Genomic DNA, 24,437 nt, shown 5'->3' with positions numbered 1-24,437 from the left:
AATGACTTAATGCTATGTTTTACAAAGTACAACTCCCAAAATTCCATTGCCTTGAGCCACTGCAGTTAAAGTGGTGTCAAATCCAGAATGCATAAATCAGGCATAGACAAACTTTGGCCCTCGAGGTGTTTTGGACTACAACTCCCACAATTCCTAACAGCCGATAGGCTGTTAGGAATTGTGGGAGTTGTAGTCCAAACACCTGGAGGGCCGAATGCATAAATCAGGCATAAATGCTCCAGAATGATCCATAGGGGTGGCTGAGAGACTGTCACCTCTGTTTCCGATGGTTCAATTTTCACAGGGATACACGCTCTTTCAAACCCCATTGTTTTTTAAAACATTGTATATAAAATTATTCACAAGCTACATATTTTTTCAAATTCAGCACCCCAAAAGACACTGTAAATAGCTACAATCCTGAGGTTTATAATATCAACAATGAAGTGGGCTCCACTCCAGGAAAGTTTGCCTAACTCATGTTAGTATTATTAACTCATTAAAGTGCCACAGGATTCTATTTTTTCATCTTGACAGAAATGACAAAACCAACGCCATTTAAAGGTACTTGCAACTTCATAAGGTATTATATTTCATAGTCCTGCAAAACTAGGAGTCATATGAACTTTGCACAAATATATATGCTGGTTTTATAGGAATGTGGAATTCTGAATTCGAAACTGACCTGTTTTTTCTCCATTGTGTAGTTTTTACATGTTTTGACATTTTTATGTTGTATTATGTGACAATGAAAGGAGTATTAAAATTAGTAATGGCGTTTGTGAAAGAGCTAACCATGGCATGGCATGTTTATTGTGTTTTTCAAATTCAGCACTCCAAAGTACCACAGTATTGAAATTGTATTTTTCATGGCTGGCCCGCATTGTAAACTGTTAAAGCTGTATTATTATCGTCAAGTAGATGGATGTATTTCAAAGCCTCAATCTTTTGCTCACCAAAAATCCTTTGAATCAAGGAATTTTGGCTTAACAAAACTGAAATGTTAGCATATTCAGACAGACACCCTAAGAAAGAATTGATTACGATGATTCGTTTTTGGTTTTTTTGTGAGAGAATTGGCTGTCTGCAAGGACATTGTCCAGGGGATGCCCGGATTGTTTTACCATTCTGTGAGAGGCTTCTCATGTTCCCACACAGGAAGCTAGAGCTGACAAGATGGGAGCTCACCCCGCTTCCCGGATTCAAACCGACCTTTCGGTCAGCAGTTCTACCAGCACATGGGTTTAACCCATTGTACTACTGGGGGCTCCTTCTTATAAATATTACCTGGTGATGGTATATGTTTTAGATACATAACTAATTTATTTTATTCATGTTTATCTCCCAGTAATGAGACTTAAAGCGGCTAACATATATTAACACTGCTTAATTAAATGAAAAATTCCTGTATGTTTTTTTTTATAACTGGTTAATCCTATTTGCTTTTTAATTGTTATGTTTTCAGTCTGCTTTGATTGTATTTTGTTAAATATTTACAAACCCTGGTTGGCTATTACGTCAGAAATTGAGAATCAATCTTTATTTTTGAGCTGTAACCATCTAGAGAAGTTAACACGCTCTTCTATGGTTTATGGAAAACCCAAAGCCTCCTGGGGCATTCTGAAAAGGAAACTGAAAATAAATAAGATTGAGGGGGAATGAAAAACCTGGCAATGGCTAAGAATAATAATTGCCAGAAATAAGTAGCTTGCTTACCTGTAACTGTGGTACTTCCAAGTGGTCATCTTTGAACTCAAACATATGGAACGACTTGTTGAATTTTCCTGATTTTTATGCTATATAAGCTAAATTGTAATATTTTAATGCTACTGAAAGCATAATTTGTATTATGTTCGGTTGCAATAGACAAGTTGTGGGTGTTATGTGGTTTTAATGCAAACTAAAAGATATAAATTAATACTGCTGGGTTAGATCTAAATATGTTTTTATTATCCTGATTGTATCTCTCCTCAGACTGCTTCACTTCAAGGATATGATAGGAACAGTGCACCAAAAATAGTCTCTACTTTTTCCTCAGCAGGATTCAAATAAAAAGATCTAAATAAATAGCACCTATATAATCTTGACAGTCAGAAAAAGTATATGTAAAATGTCAGTAAATTTTAACTATCTAGTGCTGGAATGTCCCACCCTGGACATAAAGGACATATAAACCCATTTGCCTAGTTTCCAACAGACCTCACAACCTCTGAGGATGCCTGCCATAGACGTGAGCGAAACGTCAGGAGAGAATGTTTTTGGAACATGGCCATACAGCCTGGAAAACTCACAGCAACCCTATGTAGTGCTTGGTGACAATAAACATGCCCCTTTAATTGGTCACACATATTTAATTTAAATATTTTTTTATACATCCAGAAAATTACAGTGTATGTATGCTTGTTTGTTTGAGGATCCAATTAACATTTGCTACCCATTATGAACTGGGGAGAGGATTTGAAAAAGGTGTGTCTGCACAGAAATGAAACGCAACCTACAACCCACTTTAGCTATGCATCTTTTTTCACAATTCTTATTAATTGGGCCTCATAATCAACAGAGGTCTTCTACCACCCACATATCCCCAGATAACCACCTCATATTGTAAGACTAAGGATCCATGGATCAAAAAGTAAAAGAGGACTTGATGTGGTTATGATATGTAGTTTTGCAAGCCAAAGCATTTATGCATCTTATATGTCTGAAAAAGAGATTTAAACACAAAAATCAGTTTTTTTTTTCTAATCCAGTTGAGTTTCAGGGTGAGCTGTAAAACCTGCACTTATAATTTAAAAACAGAATTTAAAGCAACCCCCCTCTACACTCGCCTTTGGAGCAATAGATAAAAGTTCAACACATTATTAAAGCTCTCCTGTTTTCTTTTTAGTCTATCACGTATTTTAAAAGAAACTAGCTTAAGTCAGACAGTAATGCGGTGTACAATTTTAATAAACATTTCTTATTAAAAGCTTGATAGTGTTCAAATATACAAAGAAAAAGCTATTTATATAATACATCTTGAGTCAATGACAGCATAAATCATTGTAACTTTCCCCTTCAATTAGAGTATCAGCAAAATGTCTACATATGTGTGTATATATATGTATATAAATGGGTGTATATATTAGTCAGCTGCTATGTAGGGTTTAATAACCGTGTCATTTATCCAGCTGTGATTGTTGTAAAACAGCTATGTTATATACAGAATTATACATATAACATATGGATATGCTATATATACACAGGTTATATATATAAAACAAAACTTTACAATGTACACAGCCTTTCATAAGAGGGTGCTGGCAAAGATTAACATTATTAAGCCTCAACACCTCTGTGAGGTAGGTAGTGATCATTATTTTACAGAATGTGAGTAAGAGGCTCAGAGACATCAAGAAACTTGCCATAATCAAGTAGCAGATTCAGGAAAAAGAATCGAAAATTCAACATCCATTGAATACATCATGAGAAGAACATCATTCTTATCCCTAGAAGGGCTGTCATGGGGGGCAAATATTTCATCAAAACATGCAGAAAAAAATCCTAGTTTTTAGAAAGCACCTACATTTTTTAAAACTATACAAGACTGGCACAGGCAATTTTAAGAGAAGCATTTTCAGAGTCTTTACTACATGTAAATCCAAGTTGCATTCCAGAGAGCTCTCCAACAAGTGCCAGGGATCTAGGATGTCCTACAGAAGTGGGACATTCTATTTTGAAGGTAAGGCAGAAAGAGGCTCAAAAGTTTGTTGGCAAAGAGGGTATGGGAGGCAATGCCCACTTTGGAGAAATTCAGGCAAGTTCTCAGTCGTGTGCTATTTCCCTCATTGCCAAAACCCAAAGGACTTGGGAAAAGTGTAGGATAACTAGTCATCGCTGAAGATTTCCTGATTAAGCACTACGGTGAGATGGCCAACAGAGAACATAAAAATGCACTCCCATTTCATACACTTTGGTGTTCAACAAAATGGGACTCTAACATACTGAAATTAGGAGGACACTCTAAGATAAAGAACCAACCTCCTGCATTCCCCTCGCAAACAAGCACTCTATTCATTAGAGCACAATTCGTTTTGGCAATTTTTTTGTGTGCTGATGGAACAAAGTACACTGTCCTCTATCCACAGTTGGTTGAAAACAAGCAGGTTTTTGCTGGGCCCAGGCAACTAACAGCTCTCTGCTAACTGTAAAATGTGGGCTGAACTGCTTCTGGTTTGAATGAAAAGAGGAGGGTTTTTATCCACCTATGAAATTTAGAATGATCTGTGTACAATTGCGGTGTGCGGTGATAACTAAAAAATAATATACAAGCTACATAAATAAAAACTAATGTTTCTTCAGTATGACTTTGTACTTTGTCTGTAATTTATTAAAAACTGTAACAAGATACTTAAAAAAGACTAGATACAAAAGTAGTTAAGCTGCTCACGAACATAAATTTTTTCTCCAAAATGTACCTTCAAATAATCATGATCTTATAAACATTTTACAGTTACCAGGTAGTGCCTAGGCTGAATTTTTAAAACAGCTTCAGACACTGCAGAAAGTGTCCAGGTTTGACTTGGAGATGGAACAACCTCCTGACTGACTGCTCAAGGAAAGAGGGATACAAAAATGTTGATTGTGAACGATTAAATACTGTACATTGGCTTCCTTCTTATGTACAAAAAAAATTCCTCACTAAGTTATACAGATTACATGCAAAACATTAGTGGTGGTAATTAGTGTGCCAGAGTCCAATGCAAACAGATTTGCAACGGCAGTGGTTTTTTTAAGCAAACGTGAACGATTTCAACCCTTAGGTCTAACTGGCAAGTTCAATATACATGATGCACAACTGCAGCCAACCACAAAATTAAACACTATTTCATCTTCTTTTTTAAAAAAGGTTAAAATAAAACACAGAACATACTTCATCTTTTATTTTGTAATTCCCTATTCCCTCTGTAACAAGAACCTTTGCTGAAATGCCTTCCACAAAGGCAGCAGTGAAATTTTTAAAGAACATTTTACATGTTTTTCCCCCTCCACAAAAAGCTACATCACAGTGTATTTTGTTCTGCTGTCATCTTTGGCTGGGATCTGGCCAAGAAGTAAACAACTAGCAAATGGTTACAGTCCGACACTGCTAGTTCTTCTTTGCCTCTTGAGCTGCAAACTTAATACAGGAATGTTGCATTTAGTCATTGCACTACCAGCAGGGGGAGTATGACAGCATTGACTTTCATAAACTTTTATAGACAAATGGAAAAATCTACAAAAAACTAGCTACTAATAATTACACAGCAATGCACATATTATACTCTACACAAAACCAAAATTTTTGGTCTTAATGGCGAGTAGCAATTTCTGTTTGAGAATCTGCTTAGAAGAATAAAGTGGAACATAAAGGCGAGAAATACATGTGTTCGCTGTAGGAAGGTGCTGGTCATCTGGTGGCCTGATTGTAATGGATGGCATGGGCTGAAATCCCTCTTCACTTGCAGGCAAGGATGGGCTGGAGGTCCAGAAGTAAACCTATGGAACAGATGAAGAGAAACCGCTTACCCATCTTAAATGAACAACATAGGCTAAGAGGTGACATGATAGCTGTGTTTAAATATGTAAAAGGATAATATATTGAAGATGGAGCAGGCTTGTTTTCTGCTGCTCCACAGACTTGAATTAATGCAGTTTGACACCACTTTAACTGCCATGACTTAATGCTATGGAATCCTAGGAGCTATAGTTGTAAGCTGCCCTGAGTCCCCTCCGGGGTAAGAAGGGTGGAGTAAAAGTATAGTAAATAAATAAATAGTTTTACAAGGTCTCTATCCTTTGCCAAAGAGTGCTGGGATCTCACCAAATGCAAATTTATTCAAATGCTTTGAATGCGGTTTTCCTGCTTCTTGGCAGGGGGTTGGACTGGATGGCCCACGAGGTCTCTTCCAACTCTATGATTCTATTATTCTATTGTTTAAATCTAATAATCTATTGTTTAAATTTACAATCTACAATGCTCACATTATAACACATAGCTAACCTGGGAAATGACCCCATTGTCATAGATGCAAAAGAATCGAATGCTTAACAAGAAATACATTAACTCTGACAAAAATTTGCCAGATTTGTAAGCCGCCTTGAGTCCTCTCTGGTGAGAAAGGCGGGATAAAAATGACGCAAACTCGTAAAAATAAATAATAAAAAGAAATACTTACTAGATCTTGCCTTTCAGTCATACTCATCTTCTCAACTATGGACCAAAACCAGCGTTTAAACTGTAAAAGCTTCTCAGCATTTTCTCCTGTTAAAAAAGAAATGAATGAATACAAGAGAAGATGTTCCATCATATTTAGTTTCTTTATCAGCGTGTTTAATTAATGGAATTTTTTTCATTGTACAAAACCTAATAGCTTTTGTGTTCAAATGTCAATAAAAGATCTGAAAAGGGGGGTTAATTGGACTACTTTGAGTAGATAAATAGTAAAAACAATCTTGAACATTAAATTACAGTTTTTGCTAAGTGGTCAGATCTCACTTTGTTTAAAAACATCAAATCTCTGTATGTTATATCTTAAAGGATACCAAACGTGAGGCACTCTTAAATGAATCTGAACTTTGATTTTAGCTGTTTGAAGACTTAACCAAACAGTCAAAAGATAAATACAACAGACAGCCTACAGACTGTATCCAACTACATCTATCAATCAATAGAAATGATCCCCCCTCTTCTCTGCAACCTTCTCTGAAGAGCTAGGGAACCCTCTGGAGTACATCTGGAGAGAAGAAGTGTTTATTGGGGAAAATAGAGGAACAAGAACATTATTATTGTAACTCATATAAACAAGGCCTTTCATACCTGATTCATCATTGAAAGAAGTAAAGCTGATTAGCATTTGCACATTTACTTCACCACAACCATTTACTAAAAGCCTGAAATCTTCTGCTGTCAAGTCTTCTAATGAATTCTTTGGAAGAACATCCAGCAGACCTTTCCTCATTGCCTGAAAAAAACCACAATAAGGTCAATATCACCCAAACATGTTGTGCTGGTTATTAAACAAGTGAAGAGTATTGGTACCACAGTCTGAACAATTTCTAGCCCTTGTAAACAATTCTGTATACCATGCTGGATATTCTGTTACATTCTGGTGAGCATCCCAAGAGAAATCTCTGTTGTGTATCTCAAGACATATCGTGGAAATTCCTCACTGGGGCTTTAGAAGGAGATTCCAAATACCCGGGCTTGTCACTTAAGCCTAGGCTGCCAAGGTCCTCCAAGGATCTTATTAACAGAGTAACTAAACAATTCCCTTATCATTCCATTTCAGATATAGATATAGACAAAGGGATCAAGGGATTATACTGCTAGTTCTGCTAGGCCTCTAAAATAAAGAAAGGTTCTAGGAATTGTCCCTAAGACAATCAAGAGAGACGAGTTGCTTACCTGTAACTGTGTTTCTTCGAATGTTAGTCTGTGAAATTCGCACATATGGGTTAATTATCGCGCATGCGCAGCTTTTCGGAATATTCTAGAACTTAAAATGAAACAAATTGGCGGAGGCCCCGCCCAGTACTCCCCAGTAGTATAAATGCCCGAGGGCGGGGACTGCGCCCCAGTTCCGTGGCCGCCAGCAGCAGCCACAAGATCCAGGTATGAAACCGCGGGGAGGACGGGCGGGGATGTGCGAATTTCACAGACTAACATTCGAAGAAACACAGTTACAGGTAAGCAACTCGTCTTTCTTCGTCATGTAGTCTGTGAAATCGCACATATGGGTGAATAGCAAGCTACTAACCTTTGGAGGCGGGATCATGCCACACAGGAAGCGAGTACGGCTCTGCCGAAAGCTGCGTCCTTCCGTGCAACGGCATCCAACTTGTAGTGAGCAGCAAAGGTCAGTGGTGTGGACCAGGTTGCTGCCCGGCAGATGTCATCTATTGGGATGCCCCTGAGAAATGCCTGGGACGTAGAGACAGCTCTGGTGGAGTGCGCCGAGATCTGTGATGGAGGGTCTTTGCCAGCTAGTTGGTAAGCCAACCTGATCGTCGAAACAATCCATGAAGACATCCGTTGGGTCGATACCGGGAGACCCATTACATCCTTCCGGTATTTAACGAACAGTTTCACTGACTTTCTCAAGGGGGCTGTTCTGTCGGTATAGAAGGCTAGGGCTCTCCGGACATCTAATGAGTGCAGGGCTGCCTCCAGGGGCGATGTTGGGTGCTGGAAGAAGGCGGGTAGAGAGATGTCCTGGGAGAGGTGGAATCGGGAGACCACTTTGGGAAGAAACTTGATATCTGGTCGCAGGATAACTTTCTCCTTGTGAAAGCGTATATAGGGCGGGTCTGCCCTTAACGCGCAGATCTCACTTACGCGCCTCGCCGATGTTATGGCCACTAAGAAGGCTGTCTTCCACGAGAGGTGAGAGAGATCACACGACGCCATGGGTTCGAATGGAGCCTTGGATAGTTGTGACAGCACGAGTTCCAAGCTCCAGGCCGGGCAGGGTGGGGTCGAAGGAGGATGTAAGTTTGTGTAGCCTTTGAGGAATAGCCGAATCATGGGGTCAAGAAAGCATGAGGGGGATCCCTTTTTTCTTCTATACCAGGAAATCGCTGCTAGGTAGGATTTCAGAGATGAGAGCGAGAGTCCTGCACCTGATAGGTTGACCAGAAAGTCGAGGATTACTGGTGTGGGAGCCGTGTATGGATCTAACCCCTGTGGCCTGGTGAACTTGGTAAAACGGGACCATTTATAAAGGTAAGACTTCTTTGTTGAGAGTTTCTGAGCCGCGTCAATTATGGCCTTAACTGCTGACGAAACGTGCGGGAAGGATGAATTCTCCATGCTGTTAACTTCAGCGAAGGTAAGTCTGGATGACGTATCTGACCGTTTTGGATGGAGAGAAGATCTGCTCTGCTGGACAGGTGCATGTATTCCTCTCCCGAGGCTTGGAGGGCTGCTGTGAACCAATGCTGGCGTGGCCACCATGGTGTGATCAGCATACAGTTTGCGTTGTCTGTTACAATTTTCGATACAGTCTTGGGTATCATCGGGATTGGGGGAAACGCGTAGAGGAGACCTTGACTCCATGTGATCATGAACGCATCCCCCATGCAGCCTGGGACTGCTCCGGGGCGAAGTCTGGCACAGAACATGTCGCACTGAGCGTTTGTTGGTGATGCGAAGAGGTCTACTGCGGGTCGGCCCCACCGACGGACCAGGCGTTCGAATTCTTCCCGATGGAGTTGCCATTCGTGATTGGATGTTGGTGTCCTGCTGAGGGCATCGGCCAGGACGTTCTCCTCTCCCGGGAGATGAATGGCGGTGAGGATGGTGTGTCTGCGGATACACCATTCCCAAATCTGGAACGTCAGGTGAAGGAGATTCCGGGAGTGTGTTCCTCCCTGTTTGTTGACATAGCACTTCACCGTGGTGTTGTCTGTCAATAGTTGGACAACTCTTCCCCTGATGAGGGGTTCGAAAGCTCGTAGAGCTTTTTGTACTGCTAGCAATTCGAGGAAATTGATGTGGTGGTTCTTCTCCCTGTGGGACCACTTGCCGTGGACGGTCAGATCTTGGAGGTGGGCTCCCCATCCGTGCAGGGATGCGTCCGTCGTCAGGTGACGGGAGGGCTGGGGCTGTCGGAATGGCATTCCCGAGCAGACATTTCCTCTTTTCGTCCACCATTGGAGGGAACGGAGAATTTTGGCCGGGAGGTGTAGTAGCATGTTCTGGTTGTCTACCAGGGGATTGAAGTTTTGGAGGAGCCAAAATTGCAATGGATGCATCCGTAGCCTCGCGAATTGGGTGACAACAGTGGTGGATGCCATGTGGCCAAGGAGGGATTGGATTTCCCATGCGGAAGCGACGCCTCGGATAGAAATGCCGGTGATGGTAGACCGGATTGTCTGGAAGCGGTCCTCCGGAAGGAAGGCTTTTTCCTTGGAAGAGTCTATGTAAGCCCCAATGAATTGGACGCAGCGGGACGGCGTTAGCATGGACTTCTCGGTGTTCACCACAAGGCCCAGATCCTGGAGGAGAGAGAGGGTGAGGAAGACGTCAGCCTCCAGTCGTGTTCTAGACACCGAGGTTAGCAACCAGTCGTCTAGATACGGAAATATTGTTACGCCCTTGCGTCTAAGGTATGCTGCCACGACAGCTATACACTTAGTGAACACACGGGGGGCTGTGGAGAGTCCGAAGGGAAGGACATTAAAGGAAAAAAGTTTCTTTCCTACTGCAAAACTGAGAAATCTCCGATGGTTTTCTGTGACAGAGAAATGAAAATATGCGTCCTTAAGGTCGATGGTGACAAACCAGGCTCCAGGTCTCAGTAGAGGGAGGATATTGGCCAGGGTCACCATCCTGAATTTTTGTGGTTTTATGTAGTGGTTAACTTCCCTGAGATCTAATATGGGCCGTAGTCCTCCGTCCCTCTTTGGAATCAAGAAGTATCTGGAGAAGAAACAGTTTGATGCTTCAGATGGGTGGAGTCTGGAGATGGCCCCTTTACCCATGAGGGTGTCTATTTCCTCACGTAACGGGCTAGAAGGTTTAGTAATTCGAATATGCCCCACTGGGGGGAGTGACTGGAATTCAATGGCGTAGCCCCTCTCAATAACATTGAGCACCCATCGGTCGGTTGTTATTCTTCTCCATGCTTGGATGAAGGGGAAGAGGCGGTCCCGAAATGCCCCCGGGGGTAGGGGATGAGAAGCAGTAACTTGGGATGAATAAAACTCAAGAGGAAAACTAGGCCCAACGGAGCCTACCGAGGAACAGTCAACTGCAGGAGCTAAGGAACTTGCTCTTGAACTGTTTGAAACTTCTAAAACTAAGGAACTCGAAGAACATGGTGAAGTGCTTCTAGCGGGTAAGCTAGAAGCGACGCCTCTGGCGGTCTCCTTGTTTACCTCCCCCTCGTTGTTGCCCTCTGTAGGGGGTTGGAGGCTTCCTGGATGCAGCCGGGCGTGGTTGAGGGCGCTGGCGTCCTCTAAACGGCGGTGAGCTGGTTCTACGCCGGTTATATTGAAAGCGTGATGGCCAATACGGTCTGTGATACTGTGAAAGGTAAGGAGAGAAACCGTACTTATGAGCGGTTTGCCGCATCTTCTGAGTGTGTTCTAATTGGGAATCTGTTTCTGGGTTAAACAAACCCGCTTCATCCATAGGTAAGTCTTCTATAACATTGCGCGCTGATTGGGAGAGGCCCGACGCCCTCAGCCATGCGTGGCGACGGAGGGCTACTGCAGCTGCCAAAAGTTTACCCGCGGAATCTGCAGTGTGTTTTGCGAGCTCCTTCTGGAATGTGCTTAGAGAGGAGGCTTCCTGGTGGAAGGCACGCGCGAGGGTTTGCTCCTCTGCTGGGAGCAGGTCAATATAGGCAGCCATTTTGTCCCATAGGTAAATTTGATATCCTGCCATGTAAGCTGCATAGTGGGCCATTCTTGTAGACAGACAGGCGGAGGAGTATATTTTCTTACCCATGCCCTCTAACTTTTTTCCCTCTTTATCTGAGGGTGTTACTTGAGCCCTTTGGGAGGGCTTGGGTTGACTCACATTGACAACAATAGAGTTCGGTTTAGGTTGCCCTGCCAGCCATGGGGCTGATGATAAGTCAATTTTGTAAATGTTCTCCGCTCTCCTGGGTGTGGCTGGTACTGCAGCTGGGGCCACACCGGATGCTTTACTTAGCTGAAGCAGAAAGGGGAGCGATGGTAGAGTTGTAGAGGGGGGGTCTTTCTGCTGGGAGGACGGAAACATGGGGTCCTCCACCACCTTCACAGGCTGTGGAATGGATAGTTTTAGAGCTCTGGCCATTCTAATTAGCAAGGCTGAAAGGCCCTTTGACTCCTCAGGAGAAGAGGGCTCCGGTTCCAATGGGAGCTCTGCAGGGGAGGCCGGTTCTTCTCCATCTGAGAGGTCCTCGGCCTCCCCGGGATCGACGTTTGCCGCATCCGCGGAAGCCGGAGTCACTGGGGCCTGCTTCGGTACCGAGGAGGAATAGGGCTTGTCTCCCAGGCACAGAGATTGAGCTGTCGAGCTCGAGATCGCCGCCTGGGTTTGTTTCTGTTGCGTCGACGCTGCTGAGCGAGGGAGGGGCAGGCTTGAAGGGGCGGGGTCCTGTGGCACAGGATCAGGGGCGTGGCCTCTGTACGGTCCCGCCCCCCTGCAGCAATCAAAATGGCGGCAGAAGCCGAAGCCGGGAGGAGGAGGAGGGGCATACTTGTAATGCCCATAATCGTAAAAATACAGCGGGTGGCCGCGGCTTGGGGATCCCGGGTTTGTAAAATAGCCTGAGGCGGCCGATGGGCTCCGGGACCGGGATGACCATGAGGAGATCGAAGGTGAGCGGCGTCGGTGTTGAGAGGCATGCTGGGAACCTCTCTCACGCGGGCGGCCCCGGGATCTGTGCTCCATGCCTTCTCCAGGCGTTGGCACAGCGACTACAGGGGTTTGAATCGGGCCCAAAGTCGGAGGGCTTTCTCGCTCTGCTCCCGTTGGCGGGCCCACCTCAGGGGTCAGAGAGGGGGCCTCCGCCCCTGATCCCAGTGGGATTTCAGGTTCCGCTGCTGCTGGAGAAGCCTGAGTCAGCGTTGGCGGGCTTTGCGATACCTCCCGGGGGGAGGGGTGATCGAGCGGCACCTCCTGCTGGAGTAAATCCCGGGGGCTTGAGGGCTTGGTGCCAACAAGTTGCCCCTTCTTTTTAGGTTTTTTGTGGCTCTCTCTCTGCTTAGCGGCGGCTTGCTTGGATGGTTTTGCCCTCTTAGGGGCTGCCGGCTCAGTTTCCATATTGCCTTCTTGGGAGAGAGGCGGAGGCATTAAACTAGGCGAGGGGCGTCCTTCGGCTGCCTCCGAAGGAGAAGTAGCCAGATCTGAGGCCGGGCGCTTAGCGGTGCGGGCTACATCGGGGGCTAAGGCTCGTTCGTACAGCAATGCCTTGAGCCGGGACTCCCTATTTCTCCGGGCTTGTGGAGTAAAAGATAAGCAAATTTTACATGATTGGGGTAGATGGTTTTCCCCCAAGCAGAGGAGGCACATCGAATGGCCGTCAGAGTCAGGGAGTTTACCCCCACAGGCTCCGCATTTCTTAAAGAAGGTCGTTGCCATCTCAGAGAATGAAACTGGCCTGATGGCGATCTGGAGGGAGTCGTCCAGGGGTAGTCAAGAGCGGTCCGGTCAGGTAGGTATTAGAGAGGCAAGGAGTAGTCAGGCAGTCCGAGTCGGTAACGTTATTCAGAGTAGGGAGTCCGTAGGGATAGTCAGTAGGCCGAGTCAAAAACCGTTAGGACCGTTAAAATATGGCGGTAGCACTAGAAAAAATTCCTAAAGCTGCTGCTGGAGCGCGGAAAAAGGAACTGGGGCGCAGTCCCCGCCCTCGGGCATTTATACTACTGGGGAGTACTGGGCGGGGCCTCCGCCAATTTGTTTCATTTTAAGTTCTAGAATATTCCGAAAAGCTGCGCATGCGCGATAATTAACCCATATGTGCGATTTCACAGACTACATGACGAAGAAATGCAACATCAGATACCAGATGAGGAGCACAAACTAGGCAAATACCAGACTTTGGCCTTGCTGTTTAAGACAGTCAAAATCAATGGCAATGCAATATCCAAGCATGAAGAACTGTGAAAAGACAGTTTGAACAGCTGTTAGTTGTAAGGAAGAATTAAAACCATGTCTCTTCTAATTGCCCTCTTGAAATGAGACATTGATCCATCCTCACCAATTCCAAAAGGATGACACAATGGTTATTCAGTTTCTTCCCCCAAATCAACAATGATCCCAAGGCCTAAGAGATCATTGATACCATTTTTTTTGTGTCAGGAGCAACCGGAGTTGCTTCTGGGGTGAGAGAATTGATACCATTAAGAATACATGATAATGTGATCTGGGGCAGAGAGTATATGCTGGCCCAAGTCCTGAATGACTCCATTTTTCCCTTAACAAATATTCTAGAACAGCTCTATCAAGAGCACTGATTAACTAAAGGCGGGGATTTATGCACACAAGTTCTCCATATATATCTTGCCAGTGTGGGTGTCCTATAAAAATGTCATTGAGTGTGAGGTGCTTTTTAAAATTTTAAAAAATGAGATATAGAATGCAAAATAATAATTTTCCTAAATACACCCACACGCGCACGCGCACACACATTTCTCTCTTCTGCTAGAATTTTTGTTCTAGGCAGTAACAATTCTCCTGATATGGCTTTTCCTACATATATTTAATTAGCAACATCAGATTTAGTACACAGTTAATAATAATCATCATCATCATCATCATCATTTTATTTCTTACCCACCTGTCCTCATGACAGAAGAGCCGGCATGATGAAGCATTCTGAGCAATGGACTCGAGTCCAAGGTTCAAATCCTTGCTTTGGCCATGAAAACCCACTGTGTGACCTTGAGCAAGTCATACTCTTAGGCCCCTTCTACACTACCTTATAAAATCCAGATTATCTGCTTTGAACTGAATTATATGGCAGTGTAGACTCATATAGTCCAGTACAAAGCAGATAGTGAGGATTATCTAATTTGATAATCTGGATTATATGGCAGTGTAGAAGAGGCCTTAGTCTCCAAGGAAGGCAAAGACAAACTAACTATGAACAAATATTGCCAAGAAAACCCCATGATACCTCAGGGTCACATGACTTGAAAGCACACAAGACAGAATCTCAAGTGATAGAACATTTGTGTCAATTATTTTCTGCCCCAAGAACCTGGGAGATATCATTGAATTTTTTTTCTAAACTTAATATCTTTATTAGTTATGTAATGAATAAACACTGTTACAAATCAATGCCTTTCAACACTAAAAAGTTCAAAATAAATTCATGTCACTTACATGTAGTGGCTGTTCTGCAACTACCAACATTCTATGTTCTGCATATTTTCGGACGTATTCATAAACATTCTGAGGAGTGACTGGTATATTTACACCATTGGAAATAAGCTCAACCTGGAAAAAATAATGCAACATAATTTCAATTGATGAGAGATTTACAATTTTAACTTAATATAAACAAGTTTATGAAGTGTGCAATTTCAATTACTGATATTAATTCCTTTTTAAAATTAACAGCAAATAGGGTTACTGAATTAGTAACATTAAACTGGGTACACTTTTGCTTACCTGTCCTCCACCTTCCTCTTTGCATAGGTCTATTGCAAATGCTAAGTCCATCGCTGCAAAAACAGCATCAGCATCTGTACTTTGGGAAGCGAGGATAAGTTGCCGCAAACTCTCGTACATGACCGGATCAAAAAAAGCAAAATCGTGCCAGTTAACCTGAAAACAAAGTATACCAATGAAAGGCTGCTTTTACTTTTATTGTCAGCCCATACATGATCTGCATGCCTCTAGCTTTGTTTATGGTCACATCCAAACCAGAAAACTGTGAATCAAATATGTTACACTATCAGCTGCAACATCAGAAAGAGAATAGAGTACATAGGCATAGGATGATTTTTACATCTGATCTAAGCCTGTGAGTCTGTTCAAATTCATGCCAAATCACAGTTGAGGATGGTCTAATTATTTGTACTGTCATTCTGAAACTTGTTTTGAAGTGAGGTTGCCAACAGCAGCTAAATTTAGATGATTGAGTAACACACAGATGAAGGGATGTAGATTGTGTCAGCCACCATCTTGTGCCTCCACTGTTTGTTTGCCTTTAAGCTTATTTCATTTAGATATGGCAAACTAGGCTTGGAGCTAAAGATGAAACTCAAGTGCATAACAGAAAAGAAAATAGTGTGTGAGTTCAGAGCTTGTTTCACTGAATAGTCTAAATAGCCTTAAAACAAATTTGTTTTAAGATTTTCAGCTAATGAACTGGCCAATTACACTTCATGTTGACATTATAGGGATTTTTTACGGTATAGAAAAAATATTGGTACTCCCTCCATCCATACTCCAGCATTTTGAAGTTATTATCAAATACTCTAATTAAGAATTTAAAAATGCCTTTCTGTGTCTCACCCTATGTTTCAGAACCATCATCTCCTATTAAAGCTCTGACAAGGAGGAACCTCCTGAATCTTTTCTATGATCCACTTACAGACAGTATCAGCAAAAGCTATTTGTGCTGTTAGTCCCAAATCATCACATCAGCCAAATTCGTAGGCTGAATGGAGCAACGAACAATCAACTTTCATTGCTCCAACTGAGAAGCATATAAAGGAATTCTGCAATGGTCTTCCAATTTCTGGTCGAAAGAGACCTGACTGAGGAGAAAGGGAACTGTTGCCTTAAATAAATGGCAGGATGGCTTTTGAGCAATTTAATTGATCCTCAATTTTTGAACTGAAAATCACAATTTTAATCCATGCAAATTGAACTTCTATGACTATTAGGATATGCATATGCACTTACCTTTCTACCAAGAAGAACTTTGATTACATGCCGATTTAATGTGATGGGACAAAGTTCATTCTGCAGCAAACACAACCCTAGAATTCTGAAAATCAGTATTGAAGTTAATCTTCTAAAAGAAAAAAAGCTCAAAGAGAGCAAAATTAAAACATAAAAAGTGAGACATCAACACCATTTAGTTCTCTGTGCAGAAATAGGTGGGACTGGTGGGAAAGTGGAGTTGCAGTCATTTTATAGTAATACCATTCCCCCTCCTAGCTGCCATTTCTCACCTGCCAATTTTGACAAGAGTATTTTACCAGAATGTGGGTATCCAGGACAGATTAAGAATTCTGTTGGCATACTGCCCCCACCAAACACTCAAATGTCTCTCTTCCTAAACTAATCAAACTGGTCTCAGGTGGCGCTAGTATTATTGTTGAGGAAGACTTCATGATAAATATTCAAGCTAAAGCTTCAAGATCTATTAAGTCAAAACTTCACGCTATCCTCAACAATGATGACTATGTTCCAAATGAAACACTTTGGACCTGGATTTCTGTTCCTGGCAGTAACGAGGATATATGGAGGAACCATATACAGTAGAGTCTCACTTATCCAAGTTAAACGGGCCGGCAGAACCTTGAATAAGCGAATATCTTGGATAATAAGGAGGGATTAAGGAAAAGCCTATTAAACATCAAATTAGGTTATGATTTCACAAATTAAGCACCAAAACATGTTATACAACAAATTTGACAGAAAAAGTAGTTCAATACGGAATAATGTTATGTTGTAATGACTGTATTTATGAATTTAGCAGCAAAATATCATGATATATTGAAAACATTGACTACAAAAATGCCTTGGATAATCCAGAACCTTGGATGAGCGAGTCTTGGATAAGTGAGACACTACTGTACAAGTTCAATGGACAAATTCACTAAAATTAGCCTCTGCAGAAATGGGAGGTTAATTAAGATAATCTGCCCAAGAATTGTTTCTGATGGCTCTTGGGGAATGTCTCATTGTCTCTACAGGCAAGTACCATATCCATTTTGGAGCAATGTCTTGTGGGGGGTCCTTCACCTCCAGGGGAAATGCAGGGGTTCCTGGAAGACAGTGAATATCTAAATCTATTTCTGTCTAGATTGTGACCTGATTATGGGATGAAGTTCTTGACAGACAACCTAATCAGGGAACTAGATAAGAGTTTTGCTTATCCAACATAAACGGGCCGGCAGAACGTTGGATAAGAGAAAATGTTGGATAATAAGGAAGGATTAGGGAAAAGCCTATTAAACATCAAATTATGTTATGATTTTACAAATTAAGCACCAAAACATCATGTTATACAACAAATTTGACAGAAAAGGTAGTTCAATACACGGTAACGTTATGTAGTAATTATTTTATTTACAAATTTAGCACCAAAACATCGCAGTATCTTGAAAACATTGACTACAAAAACACTTGACTACTAAAAGGCATACTGCGTTGGATAATACAGAATGTTGGATAAGTGAAGGTTGGATAAGCGAGACTCTACTGTACCAGGAATATATCCCTATTGGCCCTCCTGGATCTCTCAGTGGCTTTATTTATCACCAATCATGGTATTCTTCTGGGCTGCCTTGATCTGGAGAAGCTCACTATCCTGCAGCAACTTCATTTTTTTCAGGAGACACTGATTCTAAAGATCAGGCTCAGATATTCCTGTTAATTATTGCCCTGTGATATCCCTTTGGGGCTATGTCTGGCCCAGTGTGCTGTTTAATATTTACGTAAAATTGCTCGAAGAGCTTGTTAACAGAATTGGGGCTTGCTACCCCCCACATGTTCACAACACCGTATTCGGGATTCATGGTCTTGACCGTTTCATGGTTGATGCGATTGTTTGTACTGCAGCTGGCACGCCCTACTGCCTATCACTACAGACTGTTGCCCATGGTCACAGCACTGTAGTTCACTTTTTCATCTAAATTCAAGGAACCAGAACCTGGGTCAATAGACAGAATACACATAAGATAAGGGGCATTCATGTTCAGTTAAAAGAAAATCAAGAAAATCAACCTGTACTGGATGTGATTGTGCTCATTCTGCAGATGTAGGATTCAGCTTGGATATATTCCTAAATACAACTGTAAACGCAGATTTCCTTGTTTCAGCAGTAATCAGGAATGTCTTTTGGCAACTGAAGCTAGTGCACCAGCTGTCACTCTCCATAGAGATATCTGATATGGCCACGGTAACACATGCTTTAGTTATATCCTGTAAAGATTACTACGATAAGCTCTGAATGAAGGTGCTTTTTAAGAAATGAAAGATACTCCAAAATTCGGCTGCTCAGAATGTTCACTGGGTCTGATAGTAACTTCTCTGTTACTACGGCAGCACTAGTAACTGTTCTGTTTCGGGGGACAATTTGGCTCTGGATAACTGAAAGACTATATTCTCCATATAAGCCTGCCTAGGTTTTGAGATCTGCAGGAAGTCCTTCCCTTGATCCCCACTTTCAGAGGCATGTTTGATCCTTGAAAGCAGTTCTTGCTACCTTCCAATGGAGGTTAAGTTAACACTCCCCCCCTGCTGTTCTTCTACCAGAAGGCAAGGGCTTTTTCAAATAGGCCTTCAGCAACAGACTGGCTCTTAACAATCAGATTTTCACAATGGATGCGCACAGGGTTGTAATATTTTATGCTTATAATGTGACGTTTCTAAATAGTTTTAAAAGTATAATTCATTTAATTTGTATTTAATCTTTATATTTTGTGGTTTTATTGGATCCTTATTATATTAGGAAGCTACCTTATAAAGCAAGCCTGAGGGAAAGGAGGGATATTAAAAATAGATAAATAAATATAAATAAATATAAACCGTGGTTGGGGCCACTGTAAGTATGGTATTTAATTTTCAAGATTGAATCTTATTCTCACTGTTACTTTTGCTTACATAATTTGGAGTATATGTCATGATTTTTCACAAAATGCTGTAGAAATTCAGATAACATTTTACCTGCCAATATTTCTGAAACAATTTAGCCTGGCTTCTGTGTTCTTGCCAGGCCTTGGTGTATAAAAACCACGCTTCCCAGGTTGATAGAACAGTGGTGCATTATCATCACCATCATCTGTGTCATCTAACTCCATATCCACAACGCTGCGACTGGAACCATGCCGTTTTCTATTTTCCTTTAAAGAACACAAATAATAGCACAAAAATGAGACACCTTTTAAGTTCAAAAATCTTCACTGCTGAACTATATAGAAATACTCAAGCAGACACACACAAAACAACCCACAGTTAAACCAATGTTCAGATGGTAGCAGTTAAGCAACTGTTTCTGAAAAAGAGAGTTACATCTACAGTCTGGAATCTTGTAGGTACATTAAACTAGTACACCAGCCTACACTGAGAGAGAGTACGTTTTAGTCCCCATGACCTAAACTTAAACTTAATATATTATTTTTCGCACTGTTCCCTTTCCCTATACTTAATTGGACGTCCGTCTTCACCCCAACTGCCGAGAATTGCTTTCACATTGTCCTTTTGCCCTGAAGTATTTTATAACTACCGGTACATTATTGCACTTTAGTCTAAATGGCCCCTCTACGCTATCCCCCTCCACTAACCTGCTGGTCCATCTTATTTTATTTTATTTTTACTTATTTTATGCTCTAAATGAGTTTTTATAGTTAATGTATTGTTTTTGCACAATGTCAGTTTTATTGTTTTTACTCATTGCAATATGTTTTTATTTGTTGTACTTTGTTTATTGTTTTTGGGCCTTTGCCCCATGTTAGCCGCCCCAAGTCCCTGCGGGGAGATGGTGACGGGATAGAAAAATAAAGTTACTTACTTATTACTTATTGTTAGCTATCACAACCACAAAAATCACAATGAAAACCATGATTCAAACATGATGCTTTTCAAAGTGTAATATAGGAAACTGAGGGTTTTCTTCACAAGTTCTAAATTGCTTTTAAACATTTTATATGACCTTTATAAGGATTTACATAGTATCATGTAACACATTATGTACTTGTCCACCTTAACAGACATTTTACTATGTAACACAATTTTTGTTCCTGGGTTATAAATGTCATTCCCTAATTGGTTCTATCATAAAAACATGGAAAAGGTTTATTAAACTGCAAAAACTTTGTTTTTGTGGGACATCCTGCAGCACATTTTGCTATAGCTTTTCAATGAATATCTCATAGAGTTTCAACCAATTCAACATAATTTGTGGCAGTCACAAAAACAAAGTTTCTGGAGTATAACAACTACTTTCAAAGTAAGTACTGCACAATCAAATAGGAAATAACACTTCCAAACCAGGAACAGGAAAAAAAAATTATTACATAAGTGTTCTGATTCAGGTTGTCAAGCTGCTATACTCTTTCCATTGGGATGTTTTATGTGTCAGCTTTCTATGTTCTCTCCCTAAAGGATGTTTTACTTTTTCTAGTTCTTTAGTCCTTGAAGTTGGGTGAGATTTGCAGGCTAGGATTTGACTACACTTATGCTTAACTGAAGAAATCTTCTTGAATCCAGCTTTCCACGCATGCATCTTTAGTAGTAAGGTAATTAAGACACAGTTAAAATGGATGTCTTACTTGTACTTTATCTGAGGAATCCAACAAACCAAGGTCTAAGATGCTATCGGCCCCGTTCTCCCTTTGAGAGAAATAACAGAAAATAAGTATCAGAAAGAAATATAATTAGAATGATTTTGGGGGAATTTGTTGCTCCTGAGGAAAGATGGAAGAATTTGTGGAAATCACAGTGCACACACACTCTAATCCTGGTATCTGAATCTAACCGTCAATGCTATACTTATATCCTGTATTATCATCCATGGAATTGAAAGCAGCACACATAAGATCTTCAGGTGCTCCTCTGTTAAATTGGAAATTCCTCAGCCCCATAGCTACTTTGGCAAAGCTGTGCTTTCAGAACATATCCTGGCAACTTTAGCTTCTCCATCAGTTTAGTATGAATATAAATCACCTTCCATGTGCAATGATAAGTTCCATAGCCTCATCCACTCTTGCACGGAGTGAGTCTTCACTAGCTAACAACAGAAGCAGCTGAGCAGGAGACAATTCCAGTAGCATGCCTGTGATTTTGCTTGCAAATGCCTGGAAACAAAGAATTAGTATCTTATTTTAGTATGGAGAAACAAGATTTGTGGAGACTTACTTGCCTCGCAGAGGCTACACACAGAGATCCACTACCATCTCTCTCTCTCTCTCTCCCTCTCCCTCTCCCTCTATATAAAGAGATAATTGTCACCAGAGGATGGGGAGACTTCATGGAGGTTCATGTGATGCAGGGAAAGGAGGGCTGCAATCTCAATAAATTAATGTGATGTGGTGTGTGTGTAGGAACACAGGTCAATGGAAGCATTTTCTAAAAATGGGACCCTCTTGCTTTAGCCCTCCCCACTGTTATCGCTACAAGCTCCATAACTGTAATAAGAAAATCATACAAAGTATGTCGAAAGCCCCAAATCTATCAGCCTTAATGCAGCTGACCAGTGTATTTGAGAAACAACAATTTCCCCTAAATTAAACAATTGAGTAGGTTGGACTTACAGGTTGCATAGCTTGTACACGAGGATAAAGCCTTTCACCCAAGGCCTGTCGATGTGCTGGAAGAGGATCAGGGTCATCACTAGGATTCCCTTCTGAGGCAGGTCGAAAAGGCCTTGTGTCAATGGAGAGTTGCCTTCTAAAGTCCCTTAAAAAATAATACTTCATCAAAAATTGTCTGTTCTGAGAAAGGTAAGGTAAACTATATCACGGAGCTACTTTCCAATGTCAAATATTTGTTGGTCTTTGTATTAAGCAGGCCACCCTACCCTGGTTTTTTCTTCTATCTCAGTTGCTGCCTTCTGTTTGTTGTTTTGCAATCATTTTAAGTCCATGGTTCTAATCAACTTTTTACCTTCCAGAACTACTGTATCTACTCAAGTATAAGTCTAGAAAAATCGACCAGAAAACCTGGCTCAATTTTATCCACAGATCAGTGTAAATACTGCACCTTAACTCTTATAAAAAAACTTTCCCCTCCTCATAGAATGACCCTTTGCTTATCCACAGACCGCATTAAAATCCTTAATTTTGGCTCCAATACCTGCCTTGACTTATACATGAAACTGACTTGCACACAAATAAGATACAGCAGACAGCCTAGAAATGAAATTTGCTATGATAACAAGCAGTTTACTGATGTAAATAATTTTCCGATAAGAATTGAGGTATAAAGAAAACTATTTACCTATCCCTGTCTCTTCGAGAACCAGTTCGCAAACCACTGCTGTTTCTCCTCATTTCTCTCTCACGTTCTCTTTCCCGATCTCTCTCTCCTCTGTTCCGTAGTCTTTGCATCAGACCTAAATAAACAGGCACATTTTAGACTGACAAAAATGTATTTTTGCTATCAAGCCTTAGTTGTGAGACCAGAAGACAAACTGAGCTTGTAATCATAGTTAGAAATATTTAAACTAGAAATAATCACTCCATCATTCTTATTACAATTTTCTCTTTCTCTGCACCCCTCCGCTATTCTTCAGATGTTTTGGATTACAACTTCCATTATCTCTAATCAGCAAGACTAGCCAGGCATTGCAATAAAAAAAAAACATCTGGGGAGCACGAAACTGAGAAAAGCTGCCTTAAGCACTTTTACCACTGTAATCAAAACCAAGTACATGCTACTGAGGAAAAAAATGCTTATTGTTCCCCTCATTATTCCTTCATATCTCTCCTCTTTATTTCTCTTTTCACTGCTCAAGCTTTGGTTGCAAAGCCCACTAAAGCCCTATGCACATGTGCTTTGCCACAGTAAATCATAGAAGGGTTCTGGCAAAGATCCTTCAATGCATTATGGATGTGCAAACACCCACACTCCATTTAAGGAGGTACTCCAAAATTTAGACAAAGAATTGATGTAGCTATCAGTTAATATGAACTCAAAATCAAAATAGTCTCAATTTGTCTGTTTAAAATGCAGATTGGTACCTCTTAGAGATACGAATACAAGCCTGAAAGCATGCCAACTGTCCTGCAAAATTTCTTGCCTATCTTCTATCTGACTTTTCTATTTTCGGTGTTATACAGAACATGGAATACTTACTTGTATGTGTCCCCTTGTTGGCATTCTGAATACAATCTAGATTTGGCAGTTTCTCATTTGATAAGAAAGCTTGTGCAATAGCGGTATAAAAACTTCGTGCTACACCACTGCCTTCTCCTGGTTCATCTTTAAATGTGACCTTTACTCTATGGACAGCCATTGGAGTTGTAGCACATCTGCGCCCAAAGTGATTGTTCAGCTGTCTCATTGTTTGCTGAATTAGAAGATCTCTATCCCGATCAACCTAGCAGATAGGATAAGACTTTAAGTTCCAATGAAACAGGCTATTAAAAAAATATCCTACACTTGAATTCCACTTCAAAATGTTCCATAGCTTCAGCCTCAGGCATTTCATACTAAAGTACATTCTTGCATGAATAAAATACAAGAATATATATAATAGAGAAAGAACAGAGGATGAATAAAATGCTAAAGAAAAGTCATGCTGAAGAAAAGAGTCTGCTGATACACATACAAATGTTGCAAATGTTTGAAAAATTTAAGTTCTAACTCTAAAGGGGACAATTTTCATACAAGGAAGAATGACTATAAATTAATCATAGCAAGCTATCTTTTTATATAATGAGGAAAACAGTCATCACTTCTACCCAGTAAGATAGCTAAAATATAGATTGAAAGATCCCCATGCTATTATTGGATACCAGATCATGTTTAAACTGAAAGGAAAGGTAAGGACCGCCATATCCAAAAACTTAAAACTAGATAGTAGGGTTGTTATGTGTTTTTCGGGCTGTATGGCCATGTTCCATAAGTATTATCTCCTGAGGATGCCTGCCATAGATGTGGGCGAAACATCAGGAGAGAATACTTCTGGAACATGGCCATACATCCCGAAAAACACACAACAACCCTGTGATTCCGGCCATGAAAGCCTTCGACAACTAGATAATACTTTCCCCTAAGGATTCCAAGTATGTTCATT

General features: G+C 41.2%; 1 protein-coding gene across 6 annotated transcripts in view; it reads right to left on the bottom strand.

Moving 5' to 3' along the window:
- Positions 1-2,931: 2,931 nt before the first annotated feature.
- ubr5 (ubiquitin protein ligase E3 component n-recognin 5) overlaps positions 2,932-24,437 on the bottom strand; it is a 91,675-nt gene continuing 70,169 nt past the window's right edge. For 5 of the 6 annotated variants that reach the window (XM_062980121.1, XM_062980123.1, XM_062980122.1 and 2 more), the window contains 12 exons: positions 23,495-23,738; positions 22,637-22,751; positions 21,952-22,096; positions 21,365-21,495; positions 20,971-21,031; positions 19,367-19,542; positions 16,373-16,457; positions 15,131-15,286; positions 14,843-14,956; positions 6,839-6,983; positions 6,198-6,283; positions 2,932-5,517 (listed from right to left, as the gene is read on the bottom strand). In XM_062980121.1, the coding sequence (XP_062836191.1) occupies positions 5,305-5,517; positions 6,198-6,283; positions 6,839-6,983; positions 14,843-14,956; positions 15,131-15,286; positions 16,373-16,457; positions 19,367-19,542; positions 20,971-21,031; positions 21,365-21,495; positions 21,952-22,096; positions 22,637-22,751; positions 23,495-23,738 (1,671 nt within the window). In that variant the 3' untranslated portion in view covers positions 2,932-5,304. The remainder of the gene's footprint in view (positions 5,518-6,197; positions 6,284-6,838; positions 6,984-14,842; positions 14,957-15,130; positions 15,287-16,372; positions 16,458-19,366; positions 19,543-20,970; positions 21,032-21,364; positions 21,496-21,951; positions 22,097-22,636; positions 22,752-23,494; positions 23,739-24,437) is intronic. The other variant, XM_062980124.1, reaches the window with a different exon arrangement.

The sequence above is a fragment of the Anolis carolinensis genome, chromosome 4, assembly GCF_035594765.1.
Source record: "Anolis carolinensis isolate JA03-04 chromosome 4, rAnoCar3.1.pri, whole genome shotgun sequence".
Taxonomy (NCBI): Eukaryota; Metazoa; Chordata; class Lepidosauria; order Squamata; family Dactyloidae; genus Anolis; species Anolis carolinensis.
Note: the sequence above shows the minus strand (reverse complement) of the source record. Positions and strands in the feature narration are given on the sequence as shown.